The sequence below is a fragment of the Magnolia sinica genome, chromosome 15 (assembly GCF_029962835.1).
Source record: "Magnolia sinica isolate HGM2019 chromosome 15, MsV1, whole genome shotgun sequence".
Taxonomy (NCBI): Eukaryota; Viridiplantae; Streptophyta; class Magnoliopsida; order Magnoliales; family Magnoliaceae; genus Magnolia; species Magnolia sinica.
The window spans coordinates 68,320,238-68,337,457 of record NC_080587.1 but is presented as its reverse complement, the minus strand read 5'-3'; the positions used below and the strand labels follow the sequence as shown (position 1 = coordinate 68,337,457).

The window sequence follows — 17,220 nt, the reverse complement described above, 5'->3', positions numbered from 1 at the left end:
ATGGCTTCTTGCAATAATACTGTTGTGAGCTGTCTGCTGCAACAAATACTTACCTTAACACAAATATATACTCACAAGTCACAATCACAAGTCACCACCAAAATGAAAATCTGTTTTTTTGTGGTTGCTCGACCTCCACATCATCGTCATCGTCACCATCAGGCTGAGGCTGTCCGATAGGTGTAGGTGCTACATATCCATAATATCCAGTGCCAGAAGGAAATACTAGATCAACGAAACTAGAGGATGACTGATCCTGACTAGGCAACGACTCTGACCCGGAATAAGGATATCTACCAGTGCCCGTCGAATAGCCATACTGGTGCCTATACTCAGGCTGTTGAGAATCTTGAGATTGAGAGTGCGTCTGCTATGATGAGTAACTTGGATTTGGATCTGGATATCTATAATCATATGGATATTGATCAGGAGGGCTACTCCAACATGAATGTGATGGAACAGGCTCAGTATAACCATCATAATTCAATTCACCATAAGAATATCCATCATAATAACCAAGACCATGAGCCTGCTGATGTTCCGAACCTCTCGGACCCGGTGCACCACTAGATGTACCCACCTCCTGCTGGCTGTTTCGTGACTCGGTACACTCATAAGTCCGACCTCGTGTACCACCTCGTCGCTGTTCATCGACATCGTGATCTGTAGACGGCTGTATAGGGCACTGAGCAACACCAGAAGTGCCAGCACCAGGGGCAGGCGGGTCATCGCCTTCATCCGACACGGTCACGCTACCACTGCTCGTACTCTTTTGTTGATCTTGAGTCGTATCTGTACGTCGCATAAACGCTGCCCCTCTTACTGGGTCCAACACATCTCCACGACTCTCTTGTTGCGCTCTGCGTATTTCTGGGTCATCAATTTCCAATTCTTCACTATCCTCTTCAATTTGTTTTTCCCTTGTTTCCAACCAAGGTAGAAGTGGGTCATCCTCATCATAAATATTATCCAAGTTTATTGGACAGTAGTCTCCGTCATCAGTAGCTGTAATGCTCCTATGATGTCGTCGCATTCTTAGTTTTATATTGTAGTGCATGAAGACAAGTCTATCTAATGTTCTAGTCTGCAATCTATTCCTATTCTTTGAATGAATGAGCGCAAAACAACTCCAATTCCTTTCGCAGCTAGAGGAAGATGTTGTCTGGCTCAAAACTTTTACTGCAATTTTTTGGAGAGCCTTCGTACTCTCTCCGAAATTAATCCACCATTCGGCCGGTTGCAACCTAGATACTGCATGCTGTGCAAGAGCATCTCCAAAGCTACCAAGGTGATTTCCAAATGTATCTAATTCATTTAATGCCTTTATTGGCAGATCTAAGTCAGGCTCTAATCTCTTTATCACATTTTTTAGCCCGACACGAATTTCATCATCCGCAACAAATGATTGGGCATATCTATACCTAGGATTTAGGTAGTAACCTGCTGCATGAAGATCGTGATGGAGTTGGTTTGTCCATCTCTTGTCGATCATCTTCCAATAAGTCTGCCAACTTCTACAATCACGTTGAATTGCAAGCTTTACCTTATCCATGGCATCATATATGAAGCCCATGGTAGGTGCTTCATCGGATTCAACAAGACGGAGTACCCTCATTAGTGGCTCCATCACCTTTAGGATCGCCTTGACCTTCTTCCAATATTTGTTGTCCCGTATGGTGTTCACAACTTCGACCGGTATTCCTGATGTCTTCTTCCCATGTTTTGTGTTGAGCCATTCTCGGGAAGCGAACATCTCACTCAACTCTTCTCTATGCTGGAATAAACTCTCTAATGCTATAAAGTTTGTTGCGAATCTAGTCGCCGCAGGCCTCAACAACTCTCGTCCTTTCGTAAACTTTCTCATTATTGCAACTACTTGATTATGGTTGTAAATAAACGTCGTCACTTCCCTTGCCCTTTCGACCATTTCCTTAACATTCTTCTTCTTCCCAATATCTTCCAATATAAGATCAATACAATGGGCAGCACATGGTGACCAAAAAAGATGTTTTCTCTTATCCATCAATATATGTCCTGCAAGCTTATATGTTGCTTCATTATCTGTCACAATCTGCACTATATTCTCCTCTCCAATCTCGTCCACAACTTTATCCATTAGTTCATTAATATAAGTAGAATTTTTGGTTGCCTCTGAGGCATCAATTGACTTGTGGTATATAGTTCCTAAGTGGCAGTATACCATGAAGTTGATCATGTTGCGTCTAGTTGGGCCAGTCCAACCATCACACATGATTGTGCATCCTCTGGCTTGCCATACAGGTTTAAAGGTAGCCACGTATGCTTTCACATCCGCATACTCTGCATCTGTCCATTTCCCCCTAATCTCCTTAGCCGTGGGAGCTTTTATTCCTTCACCTGCTTCTGCTGCTGCATCAATTACCACCTGCCAATATGGATAATTGGCTGCGTTAGGAGGTATGTTGGTATGTATAAATAATTTTGCTTCTGCTCTACCTAATTTCTCAACAGAAGTTCTACTCCACATTTGTTTTATCTTCTTTTGTTTAGTTGATTCTTTCCTAAATAGGATTGGATCAATAGAGGGTCTCCTAGGCTCATTTACTTCTTCATCCAAACGTATAGAGGCATCATGTGAAGATGTCTGTCGTCGGCTCCCAAACATACGTCGTAACCCACCAAACCTACCCCCCACCCCCACCTGCAGAAGCAGTTGCACTTCCAGTTGCACTCCCACTCCCACTCCCCCTCCCTGTATCACGCACTGACCCATGCGTGCCAAACATGTGGCGACGTTCTTCCTCTTCACGAGCTAGACGCAAGCTCTCTCTCCTAGCTATAGTAAGTTCTCGATCTGAATCTTCGTCAGAATCAATAATATCTTCATCACGAATGCCCATATATTCAGGACCAAACACTTCCTGTCGAGCTGCATCCAAAATATCATCTTTCTTCTTTTGTACAGCAGCACGTTTACCCTTCGACTCATCCAGACTAGCTTGCATTAAAAGCATTATCTCTTTCGGTACTCTACTACATAGCGCAACTTGACCCTTTCGATGTGCCAAATGTTGTTTGAGACGAGTAATTCCACCAGTCACTAGTCTATCACAATACTTGCACTTCATTTGGTGCCTAGTACCACCAACCCTCTCACAATGTTGCCATCCAATATCATCACTTACTTGTTGTTGGCCAGATCCAGACATTTCTTTAGGCTTAGGTAGACACTAGATAATTAGATTTGAGTATGAGTGTACGACCTATGTTAATAAAGATGATTTTATATTCTAACTAAACCCTAAGAAGCTCCAAGGCAAAACCTGTCCAATATAAGCAAATAAAAACATAAAGTCACTAATTCGAAAATAGAAAAAAATTATAAAATGACACCCTAAATCTGTAAAATACACATTAACATATTCTACTATGATTAACATATCACATGGCATGATTAAAACAGTAAAACAATCATTAAAAAATTATTTTTTAAATTTAAAAAAGAAGGGCCATAATTAATGCGTAAATAGAAAAAAATATTAAAAAATTATAAAATGGCACCCTAAATCTGTAAAATGTACATTAACATATTCTACCATGATTAACACATCATATGGCATGATTAAAACAGTAATACAACCATTAAAAATTGATTTTTCGAATTTTTAAAAAAAGGGGCAAAATTCATGCATAAATAGAAAAAAATATTTAAAAAATATAAAATGGGACCCCAAATCTATAAAATGCACATTAACATGTTCTACTATGATTAACACATCATATGGAGTGATTAAAACAGCAAAACAATCATTAAAAATTGATTTTTCGAATTTTAAAAAAAAGGGGCAAAATTCATGCGTAAATAAAAAAAAATATTTAAAAAATATAAAATGGGACCCCAAATCTGTAAAATGCACATTAACATGTTCTACTATGATTAACACATTATATGGAGTGATTAAAATAGCAAAACAATCATTAAAAATTGATTTTTTGAATTTTAAAAATAAGGGGCAAAATTCATGCGTAAATAGAAAAAAATATTTAAAAAATATAAAATGAGTCCCCAAATCTGTAAAATGTACATTAACATGTTCTACTATGATTAACACATCATATGGAGTGATTAAAACAGCAAAACAATCATTAAAAATTGATTTTTTGAATTTTAAAAAAAAGGGGCAAAATTCATGCGTAAATAGAAAAAAATATTAAAAAAATATTAAATGGCACCCCAAATCTGTAAAATGGATATTAACATGTTCTACTATGATTAACACATCATATGAGATAATTAAAACAGCAAAACATATTAAAAAAAGTATAAATACCTATTTTTGACAAATTTATGAAAAATGGCCTACCAAGCTTTGATTCAACAAAATCCGCCAATATAATGTGTTTTTTCCTCAAATATCCAGCCAAGGTTGGTCGAAATTAGTAGTAGAAGGAGTGAGAAGGAGTTTGGAAGCAAGAAGTTTCGAAAAAACATCAAACACGGACCTTAAAATGCAAAAAAAAATGGCCGTTTTTCGACCGTTACGGCGCTGACCGTTACGGGTGACCGTTACGCCCGTATCGGCCGATACGGGTACAAAAATTGGTATCGGCCGATACAGCCCCGAATTGGGTAACAGTGCGTACCGTTACCGTTACGTATCGGCCGTATCGGCCGATACATAACCGATTTGGCATTCCTTGATCGCAATATCCAGGGATATGCATGATGAGCCAAACAGACCCGGTGAACTTGTCCCGGGATATAAGCAATCTCATGGATCTTAAAACAATCTATTGACATAATCATCATTACTTTGAAATTGATCTCATCCCTTGGTTGGACGGATTGGAAGGTAAAATCCCAGGATATGCCGGGCATGCCAAACAGACCCAGTGAACTTGTCCGGGATATAGCAATCCGATGGACCTTAAACCAATCCACTGACACCACTATCGTTACCTTAAAATTCACCACATCCCTCCTAATTCCATGGGATTCGCCGGCCAAACAAACCCTAAGTGTTATAACACATTGGTTAAAAGAATACATTATTTAAAACCCTACACATGGTCAAATGTATCATCATTATGGGGCCTACAAGTTAGGCTCAAGTAATGCGTAGGTGATGTCTACCATAAAACCTTCCTAATGAAATATGGGGTCAACCATGTTATTTCTATGCCTAGACCGTTCAATGAATCAGGTGAGCAAATGATAGGTAAAGATATAAGCTTTAGGTGTGATTGTACATTGGTGCGTAGGTATATAGACTGCGACAATACATGGAGTAAAATTGAACATTTTAGCATCTATTTGAGTCCATTTGACATTTGCTCATCTATCAATTTCACTTGGTCGCGTTAAGAATAGGATCCAAAAATAATGTTAATCCAAATTTCTTATAGGCCACACCAAAGAAAAACAATAGGTATTAAATGGCCAGGGCCAATAAGTTTTGAATCAGGCTGACATGTTTGCTTTCACATTATTAAGACGAGAATCACCTAATGAACGCATTGGATGGCATATGAACATTTTAAGAATATTTCAATAGTGGGTATTAAGGTGCCCTGAGTTTTGGATCTATCTTATTTCTGGGGTCATAGTCCAATAGTGTTGAAGAAAACGATGGAGTGAATGTTAGACATTGCATTATAGTTTATGGATTCTTATTTTATTATGTTATCCATGTTGGGTGTGTAGCATATGAGTGCTGAATCAAGATGATTCGCGGGATTTACAATTAAAATAGGGAGTCTCAACAGATGAACGGTTCAGATTAATATCTATAGGTGGGGACACAGCTCGTCTATTCGAACGTATGCTATGGTTTCAAGTAGGGGGTTTTAGTTAAAAATCTTTTGGATGCGGGGTGCTCTGCAAATTTTCAGTTTTAGAGACCCAAAATATGCCACCAGTGCGTGATATCTCTCGAGAATTCGGAAAATAATGGGGAAGAATATGATCCGCCGCGCTGGACCAAAGATTATCTTCGTCTCCCTATCCCAAACACTTCGCATATTGGACTACAAATCTGAACCGTCCAATCCTTACACTGGAAGGCCTCTGAAATGTATGATACGTAAAATAATAGTAATCCTTTTTCTCTCTTGAACGATAAAAAATTCTTGCAGAGAGGATCGTCCTCAAAACAATACACTGATGTGGATCATGAAGGGACGTTGAATGACATCTAACAGTTTATCCAGGCCATCTATCTAATGGGTACATACAGTTGCTCAGATCTCTATATCTCCACTTTGAATATCTAACTGCAAGCCAATGCTCTCATCCATATTTTTTCTCCTGCCATATGAATTGCCAATGCAATTTCCAACCAACAAAAATCCAATGATACGCTCCATTAGATGGACAGTCTGGATCCCACACCGCCACGTACCAATTACCAGTACTATGCGACGAAAGATCCCCTGTCATCTAGCGCGCCGGAAGGAAACACTTCCAAAAGATACACAATCCAGAAAGAGAATAGAAGCTTTGACTTTCTAACACTCCCAGTACCCACGTAAAAAAAGAAAAATCCCCATAGTCCACGTTACCAAAGTGAATCGTATTCCGCTACTTAGGCCCTTAGTAATGGATAATCCAAACCGTCCAATAGATATCTCGAACCGAAAATAACAACACTATCGAAGTAAAATTCCTAAATCAGATCCTATCCATTGGATCTACGAATAGATAAAATCACAACATGCTCAACGGTTTACATTCAAGTATGAATCTTTAGATAAAAAGGAACCGTCCATGGCCTATCCACGGCGGGGCCCAACTTCTAAACTGGGCCCTAATATGATCCAAGAGTCCAGTTGCTAGATTTCAATTTCACTACAGGAATCCAAATAATTGCCAAGGGCATTTAAGTAATTTCACACCATAACTTGGTCCCCTCCTCATCGAGAGAGAAGAAAAGGAAAGAAAGAGCTTTTAAAGTCTCAGAGCTGTATCCTTCGAGTCCTGCGTACCAAACTCCAACATCACGCACAGAGAGAAGGAAGAGAGAGAGAGACTCTCCTCGAAATCGTAGAAGAGATTTTAAAATCCTTCCGATTTCTCAGTTGGGAAGGCTTTAAATCCGTCGGTTACCCTTTAAAACCTCTCTTAACTCTCTCTCTCTCTCTCTCTCTCTCTCTCTCTCTCTCTCTCTTGTATTTGGTTTTTGAAACAAAAGCCCCTGATTGATGCCGGTATTCCAGACTCCCCAGCCGTTTCACGACCCAAAATGAAATGGGTCTTTGTTGTTTTCTCAAACAAGTCCATTTAAAAATGCCAAACACCATCCAAAGCAGTCCCATTTCCTTCAAATCCCAAACTCCCTCCCTCTCTCTTTCTTTTCATGTTAGAACAGAACAAGCAGCAGCAGCACTAGCAGAAACAGGGCCTTTGTGTTGCTTCATCTTCTCCTTCTCCTTCTTCTTCTTCCCATGTATTCAAATGGGCTGGTGGGTTTTGATGGAGGAGAGTTCTTGAGGTGCTTTTCAGGAGAGGGGAGCAGTAAGAAGAGCCTGACTGTTAGTACTAGTGGCATGGAGGGCGGCAGCAGCGGCGGTGGGCCCGCTGCGGGTGGAGGTGGATCGGGTGATGACCCTGACGTGTCCGATCCCAGCAGAAAGAAGAAGCGATACCATCGGCATACAGCTCGTCAGATTCAAGAGCTCGAATCGTATGTCTCTTTCGATTCCCGTTGGCCTTTTTGTTTGGTTTCGTCGTTGGTAGATTGGTATCTTCGTTTCGGTTGTAATTGAAATGCTTGTTGGTTTTTTTGCATGTTTGTTCGGTTCTCGGCAATGGGGTTTGTTGTTTTCTGTCTGTTTGTTTGGCGGTTTGCGAATTGTATGGTTTTGGTTTTTGATCTTTTGGTTGTGTTGGGGTTTTGGGGATTTTTCCTGTACGAAGTGCCTTTGCTTATTTTGAATTGGGATTTTCTTTGTTTTTAGTCTTCTTTTTATTATTATTATTATTATTATTATTATTATATTGGGATCTGTATGGTTGAGGATTTCCAATTTGAAGTGAACTTGGTATTGATTTTTCATCGAAGGAATCAGTTAGTGTGTGTTATGGTAGCAAGTTGATATGGTTGGTGTTTTAGTCAGGAAGAACTCCAATCCATCTTTTTGCTCTTATGATTTTTGGGTTTTTTTTTTCGGTCCTTTAGTAGCCTTTTCGTTTAGCTTTGCTTCAGTTTGGAATTTGAATGCTTGTTGATTTTGAAGTGTAGCTGATTCCTTTGACATGGATTTTTTCAGCGAATTGAAGCCTAGTAAGATTTTGCTTCAAGATCTTTTATTTATATTGTGGATTTCTTCTTAGTGATGTTTTTCATGGTTTTCTTTTGGTTTGGAATCCAAGTGCATGCCTTATTGTCTTGCCTATTTGAATTACTTGGCAATGTGTTTGATTTAGTGTCAGTTTTATGTGGCTATGGTGAATTTATCTGGTATTGGTGTTGTTGTGGGGATGAAGTACATTTAAGGAGTGCCCGCATCCAGATGAGAAGCAGCGGTTGCAGCTGAGTCGGGATCTGGGACTCGAACCTCGGCAGATCAAGTTCTGGTTTCAGAATAGGAGGACCCAAATGAAGGTAATGGAATTTTCTATAATGTTCTTCTTTTTTTTATTCTGTGAACTTTTCCTGTAATGGGTGGATGGGAATGGAGTTTGGTTGTTGTTGTATTTGTTTGTTTTTTGCTTTGGCATATGATTTATTGAAGAAAATGTTGGTGTCGATGATTAGGCGCAACATGAACGTGCCGATAACTGCTCACTTCGGGCGGAGAACGACAAAATCCGATGCGAAAACATTGCCATCAGAGAGGCATTGAAAAATGTGATTTGCCCATCTTGTGGGGGACCACCTGTTGGGGAAGACATGTATTTCGATGAGCAGAAGTTGCGAATTGAGAATGCCCGGTTGAAAGAAGAGGTATTTTTTTGGAGGCATAGGCATATTGTTTCATTCTTTTTCGCCTCTCCAGAGCTGTTGTATTCATTCGATTGATTTTTGAAAAACTTGCAGCTTGATAGAGTATCAAGCATTGCTGCCAAGTACATTGGACGGCCGATTTCACATCTTCCTCCGATTCAGCCGGTAGCCGTTTCGTCTTTGGACTTGTCCATGGGGAGTTTCAGTGGGGCAGGAATGGGTCCTTCCCTTGATCTTGACCTACTTCCGGGTAGTTCTTCAATCTCGCCAATGCCATTGCAGATGCCAGGCATTTCAGAAATGGAGAAATCTCTTATGGCTGAGATTGCTGCCAATGGAATGGATGAACTGATTAGGCTATTGCAGACAGACGAACCCCTGTGGATGAAGTCCACGAGCGATGGGAGGGACATTCTCAATCTAGAAAGCTATGAGAGGATGTTCCCAAAACCGAACTTGAAAAATCCTGATGTCCGAATTGAAGCATCAAGAGATTCAGGCCTCGTTATTATGAATGGATTGGCTTTGGTCGACATGTTCATGGATTCGGTGAGCTTTTACCATTTGTTCTTGTTGGGACTTTTTTCTCTGGGATCTTTTTGGCGAGTGCCACAGATTGAGAAATAACCAAATGCAAACCCAACCATTGGAAATTGTATGGTAGTGGGACCATTTGGTGCATCCTGCAAAATGCAGATGGTGGGACACTCTAAATGCTGCATTATACAAAATGTAGCATTTTATTAATTCCAAGTGTTTGGATGAATGTCGGTCCCCATCTGCATTCAGTGGACAGTCCAAACAAATCCTTGATAATCCTTTCTCATTTCTTAATGGATGGATTTGATTTTATTTGATTTGATCGCAGAGCAAATGGATAGAGCTTTTTCCGACAATCGTTTCAAAGGCAAGGACCATTGAAGTTCTTGCATCTGGAATGTCGGGAAGTCGGAGTGGTTCCTTGCAACTGGTAATATCCCATACACCTATCCGATTTCAAATAGAGAATTACCACTTTGGGCAGCTTGTTAGGTGCTCTTCTGATTCAAGCTTTGATGCAGATGCACGAGGAATTACAGGTGCTTTCGCCTCTCATCTCCACACGAGAATTCTACTTCATACGTTACTGCCAACAAATTGAGCAAGGCTTGTGGGCAATTGTGGATGTCTCGTTCGACATTTCTAGAGTAAATCAGTTCATCTCTCCCTCTCGGTCTCGAAGGCGTCCTTCCGGCTGCTTCATTCAGGACATGCCCAACGGATATTCCAAGGTGAGATCTCACTTGGATGTTTTTGATTGCCTGTAATGGTGGAAGTATACCCAGGCCAATCTTTTGTGGGGTGACGTGCTTGATAGGTTACTTGGGTGGAACATGTGGAAATTGAAGAGAAGACACCAGCCCATCGACTATATAGAGAGCTTATCAACAGTGGAATGGCTTTTGGGGCCCAGCGATGGATGGCTACTCTACAGAGGATGTGTGAGAGATTTGCATGCCTGATGGTGTCAAATTCTTCTAGTAGGGAACTTGGAGGAGGTATTGTAATCAGCTCATGCAGTCTCCTTTTGAAGTCGTTCAATGCTCGAAACATATCATTATTGCAAGTATGCAATATTCAACTGAGATCATTTTGGCCCAACAAATTATATGCACGGCCCACCTTTTTAGCAATCCAAATTGTTCATGTGGTGGGCCCCTAAGTAGATGGGAGAGAGAAAAAATCCTATTGGGATGTCCTCAATTGCGCCTTTGTTTGTCTCCCATTGAACTCTTAGGTTCTCAAAGCTTTTTCTTTTTTCTCTCTCTCTTTTTTTTTTTTGGTCCAACAAGTTGTGTGGCACGGTTAATGATCCAAATTGTTCATATGTTGGGCCCCTGAGTGAACAGGAGAGATCCAAAAAATAAGAAAATAAAAGAAAATTCCTATTGGATGATCTCAATCGTGCCTGTCTAGTCTCCCATTGTTGCAAAGCATGTGTGTTTGGCTGAGTTTTGGTTCACCACAACATATTGTATGTGTTGCCCACCTTTTTCATGATCCAAAGTGTTTATATGGTGGGCCCCTATTGGACAATCTCAATTGTGCCTCATAATTGCGTGTGGACATCTTTGTAAGTTTCCATTCCTGTCAGGTGGCTATGATCATCCCATGGTGGGCACACCAAATTAATGCATTATACATCAATCATCATGTAATACTGTATTATTTTTTAACAATACTTAAGATGTGTGTGATTTCAATGTCATCTTCAGTGATTCCTTCTGCAGATGGGAGGAGAAGCATGATGAAGCTTTCTCAGAGGATGATAAACAGTTTCTGCTCAAGTATAAGTGCTTCAAACGGCCATAGATGGACAACACTCTCTGGCATGAACGATGTTGGGGTTCGGGTCACTGTCCACAAGAGCACGGACCCTGGCCAACCCAACGGAGTTGTCCTCAGCGCAGCAAGCTCAATATGGCTACCTGTCTCCCCACAAGATGTCTTCAATTTCTTTAGAGATGAACGGACACGAGCTCTGGTACCTAATCAAATCAACCATCATCTCGTTTGTGAATTTTAGATCAAATCCATTCGAATGGTGGGAACCATTTTAAGACTGCATTTTATTTTCTTCAGTGGGATGTTCTTTCCAATGGTAATTCAGTTCAGGAGGTTGCCCACATCGCAAATGGCTCGCATCCTGGAAACTGCATATCTGTCCTACGCGTAAGTTCCTCAATTGGGTCTTTTCTCCATTTCTTTGGATTATCAGTTGAGCATTGCAAAGTGTCTTAATATATGCTGTGAGATCCAGGCCGTTCGTCTGTGTCCATCACCTGAATATCAGGCCAGTCTGGTTATTCGCTGGCCTGCGCATGTACATCAAATGTGAATGGCTGGACAATCCTTTTAGATCACCCATCCGGTGAGCCTGATGATCGAACTGCCCCGATTCTTGATATCCAAACTCGAGCATCATACCCCACCTGTGGGCTACCTTGATTGGGTCTCTTTCTATTTCTGTGAATTATCACTTGATGATTGCAAGGTGAGATCCAGGCCGTTCATCCCTGTCAATGGCCTGAAAATCAGACCAATTCAGTTATTCCATGGCCTAGACATGTACATCGGATGTGGATGACCCTGTCATACATGAGCAGTGCACCTGATGATCAAACTGACCTAATTCTTGATACTGTGGAGCCCCCCTGCTGAATGGCCCACATTTCACATGGTCCTTTTGGCTTCTCATCAATGTATCTGTTACCACACAATGCCAAAACAGGCCTTCAATGCCAGCCAAAACAACATGCTGATCCTCCAAGAGAGCTGCACCGACTCATCGGGCTCCCTTGTTGTCTACGCCCCCGTCGACCTGCCAGCCATCAACATTGCAATGAGCGGAGAGGATCCGTCCTACATCCCGCTCCTCCCATCGGGCTTCACCATATTGCCGGACGGGCGGCCAGACAACAGCGGGGCAGGACCCTCAACCAGCTCCAACCTACAGGGCAACATGCCCCGCTCGTCAGGATCACTTATCACCGTTGCATTCCAGATCTTAGTAAGCAGCCTACCGTCGGCGAAGCTCAACCTGGAGTCGGTAACGACGGTAAATAACCTTATCAGCACCACTGTCCAGCAAATAAAGTCAGCCTTGAATTGCACCTGAGCAAAAGCATTCTCACTCTCCTTAACTACACATATCAGAGCTCTTGTGGTGGTTGCATTGAAGGAGAGGGTGAGGTTGGTTGGATGGACGGATGGATGGCCTTGAATGCATTCATCAAGAGCTGTAGCTGCTCTTACTGCCCATTTCATGACACCTAGAGATGTTTACAGGACAACCCATTTCCTCATTTTACTAAGAAGTCATTAAAGAGGGAGTCAAGAACGCACCATAGCGGTTCCTTGCTGTAGTAAACTTTCATTTCTTTTCTTCTTTTTTTTCTCTATTTTTCTTCTCATCTGCTCACCACCACAGCAAAATGGTCAGCAAGGGTAATGGTTCGGGTATTGACTTCTGTTCAAATTGACTTTTGTTGGTTTTGTTTTGTTTCTACCCATTGTCTGTGTTTCTACTACAGTGAAGTTTCGTTGTAGTTGTTGTTTGTATCCTTTTGTTATGGTAGTTTCAGAGATTTCTTTTTTGTTATTATTTTTTAAAACCTTCTGCTTGGCGCGTATGTTTTGTTATTAATGCCACAATTATTTTTTTCACTCGGTTCTGCATGATTGTAGGACATCCGTACCGTTAAAAAGGTGGGGCCCACCATGTAGATCACCTTTCTCAAAAATCCGGGCGATCTGCTCGCCAGGTGGGCGCCGTCTGTTTGTTACTTTTACTATCGGTCGTGCATTGATTCCAACATTGTGGCCCACATGATCAGTGCATGGACCTAGGTTCTTTAGATAGGTGATCTTCGTTGTGGGGCCCATCGTTTTTATGGAACTGATGTAGGCGGGAAAAATGGTACGGAACCGCGTGTTTTGCCCGCCATATGGGTGTATGAACACGGGTGTGTACCGTTGGAATATTGGTTCCCCGCAATATCAATGCTGGTGGTTGAAGGAGCGCTTCTGCAGCTGCATTTTGATACAGTAGATGTGGCAGGGCCATCTGGCAATCGGTGGTGTCCATCTAGTGGGCCCCACTATGGATGGTGAATGATTCAAGATATGCATTTGTTTGATGATCGTAGCCATTTAAATGGTAGCCTTTGAAGCGACGGTAGCGAAGAGAAAAGTGGTGAAACGGATTGGCTACTCCCCCTGCCACTAGCCCGGTGACTGGTGGACGGTGTTCTGTGGGCCCCACCATGGTGTGTGTGTTTCATCCATGCCGTTCATCCATTTTTAAAGATCATTTTAGGGTTTGATCACAAAAATTAGAGGGATATAAATCTCAGTAGGAACACACCCCAGGAAACACAATAGTGATTGGATATCCACCATTAAAATCCTATTAAGGCCCACTGTACTGTTTATTTTGACATCCAATCTGTTGATTAGGTCATACAGACCTAGATGGAGGGAAAAAACAAAGATGAGCTTGATCCAAAACTTTTATGGCCCCCAAAAAGTTTTTAATGGTCGAGGATCACTCAACACTGTTTCCTCTAATGTGGTCCAGTTGAGATTGGTATATACCTCATTTTTGGTCTCATGTAATAAAATGATCTAGAAAAATAGATGGACGGCATGGATGAAACACATACGTCATGGTGGGGCCCAAAGAGCACCGACCACCAGCCATTGGCTGGTGGCAGGGAGAGTAGCCAATCCGTTTCCGTTGGGTAGGGAAGAAAAATGATGGATATGACAGTGATGTATTTAGTCTCGAATGAACGGCCGTCCATGATGAGTGCCACTAAATGGACGTTCCTGATTGACTAATCACCCTCCTGATGTGTGCTGTGGAGTGATAGCGCTGCATTGTTCGGTTCTTCCGAATCCACGATAATTCTTCTCCGAGAAGATTACCATTGTGAACCCTACCTTTTATCCAGCGTCTTTTATGGAGAAGCCAAAACTTACCTTCCAACTTATACCTTGCACGTACGGACAGAGCATTTGAGGACGAAAATACCCGTGCTACGTTACATATAGCTACGGTTATAATCCGTAGCTATAGGTCTACAGAAACGCAAAATACTTTCAAGGCAGGGGTATTTTCGTCCTGAAATGATCTGTCCGTGCATGCAAGGTCTAAGTTGGGAAGGTAAGTTTTGGATTCTTCATAAAAGACACTGGATAAAAGGTGGGCTATACAGTGGTAATTTTCTCTCATTCTCCGCATGGGAAGATAGCTTGAGTGCGTGTGGACCCCAAAGGATTTCATCTGACGATTTCTGTGATTGAATCCAAATGTCTAAATCATGGGCCCCACATTTTATTGGCTGACTTATATTTGAATTGTACCCTTAAAACTCTAATTAATAGATGTAGTTTTGTTTTATTATAGGCTGTGGAATATCTGTCATTTTGAAGGTCCTTCTGTTGTCCAGATGTTGGGTGCTTAGTTTGATCTTTCTGGTGTCAATTTTAGATTGAATCCGTCCAAAGTGTAGCCCACCATTTGGACGGTTTGGATTGAATTCAATCCATTCTAGGTAAACTTGCAGCTTGTGCAAGTGCATGGACCATCATACTCTCTCAGTCTATCAAATAACTCCAACACTCGTAGTCGCATGTCGTTTTGCTGGGAAGTGGGAACAACGTATTCATGACAGCATCATCATCGGCAGATGCCAGGTGGCATACATGAGGAAGCGTGGCAGATCCAGACTGTCAAAATTATGGACCCCACATAGATGGACATATCTGAACCATCCATTTCGTGAATAATCCTGAATAATCTTAGCCAACCGACTGGCAGTCATTAAAATGAATGGTTAGAAAGAAAGTGATCAACGGATCAACTTCAATATGCAAAATCAAAATCAGATGGTTTTGAGCCCTCCATCTAATAAAAAACGGCGACGATTTGATGGTCTGGATCAGTTTGTATGATATGTGCTTCCTCTCGATTTTAAATTCGGTACGTCATTTTCATGGGCCTGTCAAAATGTAACGTGGCTCAATTCCAACCGACAACTAAGACCCAAGCTCTAATACATGCATATACGGTGGAATCTACTGTATGTCACCAAGATCCAAGATTCAAGATCGATCTTCTATTCATCTACCTGCGAAGCGTTATTTAATATGACCAGGTGATTATTATGAGGTGGGGTTCATCTTCCAGGGATAGGTTGCAGCATTTGCTTCCATATGAAATGACTTTTTAATATAAATAAAATAAGAAGAAAATTTTTACAGTAGCACCTCAAAAATAATTATATAGCGCCGATCCTTTTCTAGATGGAAATCTCTGCCCCTTTTTAAATGGAGAACTTTCTTGATATTTGAATTAAGTCTGGCGTATGAGCGTAAACCCAAATTACAATTAAAGTTTATAGTTACTTGATTACTACTACTAATTATGCTAAGGAATGTAAACGACCAATAATGCTAAGGAGCACAAAGTAATTAAAAGATATATTTGATTTGATTTAGCTATTAAATTCTCTTGTTATTTATAGCCTTAGATCGACCATGTGGATACTTAAAATGTTCTAATAATTACTATAACCATTTCAGCACTATTAACCGCCTGAATACTTTCTTGTAAGTTTTTCACTTGTCATGGTAATCACTTCAAGCTTCCTTATCGATTTGACCACATTCCACTTGGCCACTTTTGTTTTATGGATAATGTGGCACCGTTCGATAAACACCAATTATATTACTATAAAATCTTCTTCGGATATCTCTACAATTCTCGAATACACTATGGAACTCTTGTAAAATTACATGTATCCCCTTATAATTGACTCTCGTAGGAATGGCAAGAAATATAGTAGAACATTGCCTCCCACATCGCTCCATCTTTGGGTAAATGGTGAAATCGACGTATGACCCCTCATAAATATGGTCGTCTTTTAGGCCATGTGGTGACGTCTCATTTATCACACTTGACCGAGACAATTTCAAATGACGGTCACGTCCCCCCTTTTTGAATAGCCAATGGCCAAAGTTCACTTCCTGTAGCAATGAAATCATTTTACTTTCCATGATCAACGATAAGATATTTATTGGTCACTTCTTTTCTATTGCTCGGCCCGGCCCTGCACTACCTTTCATAAGGAAAGGTAGCAAGTTTTTTAAAATTGTCCATTAATTAAAGTTCTTGTAACTTTCTTATTTTTATCGCGCAAAACATAGGCTCCACCCTTAAGAACTTGGGCGACAATATAGGGCCCGTCCCAAGAAAGAGACCATTTCTTGCTCGAGGCTTGGTCTTTGTGCCCTATTGATAATATTGCTTTCCAAACTTTATCCCATTCCCTGAAGGACTTTCCTTTCACTCTCTTGTTATATGCCCGGGTGACATTGGCCTTGTTAGTGACTATAGAGTGTAAGGCTCTCATGTGGGTCTTCTCTAACCTTTCGAACTCAACCAGCATGGCTTCTGTGAACTCAGGAGGGGTCAACTCAGCTTGATGTGCGACCATTAGCAACAACACAATGACCTCTAGAGGTACCACTGTGTCATGTCCATATGTTAATGTAAACATAATCATTTTGGTACTAGTGTGGGGTGAATTCTTATGCGCTCAAAGTGCTTCAGCTTCGTATGTCACTCATAGAAATTTTTTTCAATCATTTTCCTTAATGTGCTTTATTACTTTGTTACTAGCCTCAGTCTGACCATTTGCTCATGCATAATATGCCATTGAATGTAAAATTTTGATTTTATAATGGTTGG

At 41.0% G+C, this 17,220-nt stretch overlaps 1 protein-coding gene across 1 annotated transcript; it reads left to right on the top strand.

The window, feature by feature from the left end:
* The first annotated feature begins 6,918 nt into the window (after positions 1-6,918).
* Positions 6,919-13,130, top strand: LOC131227165 (homeobox-leucine zipper protein ROC8-like). The gene is made up of 10 exons (XM_058222901.1): positions 6,919-7,661; positions 8,465-8,582; positions 8,736-8,924; positions 9,018-9,473; positions 9,793-9,894; positions 9,986-10,195; positions 10,282-10,462; positions 11,180-11,448; positions 11,547-11,636; positions 12,196-13,130. The coding sequence occupies exons 1-10, from the start codon at positions 7,423-7,425 to the stop codon at positions 12,580-12,582; spliced, it is 2,241 nt and encodes a 746-aa protein (XP_058078884.1). The 5' UTR covers positions 6,919-7,422; the 3' UTR covers positions 12,583-13,130.
* Positions 13,131-17,220: the final 4,090 nt, after the last annotated feature.

Bases quoted from the DNA above. Each gene is read 5' to 3' on its own strand.
- LOC131227165 (XM_058222901.1), top strand. From the start codon at position 7,423: ATGTATTCAAATGGGCTGGTGGGTTTTGATGGAGGAGAGTTCTTGAGG. The intron at 7,662-8,464 runs GTATGTCTCTTT...GTGGGGATGAAG, and splicing joins CAGATTCAAGAGCTCGAATC to TACATTTAAGGAGTGCCCGC. The intron at 10,463-11,179 runs GTATTGTAATCA...TGTCATCTTCAG, and splicing joins TAGTAGGGAACTTGGAGGAG to TGATTCCTTCTGCAGATGGG.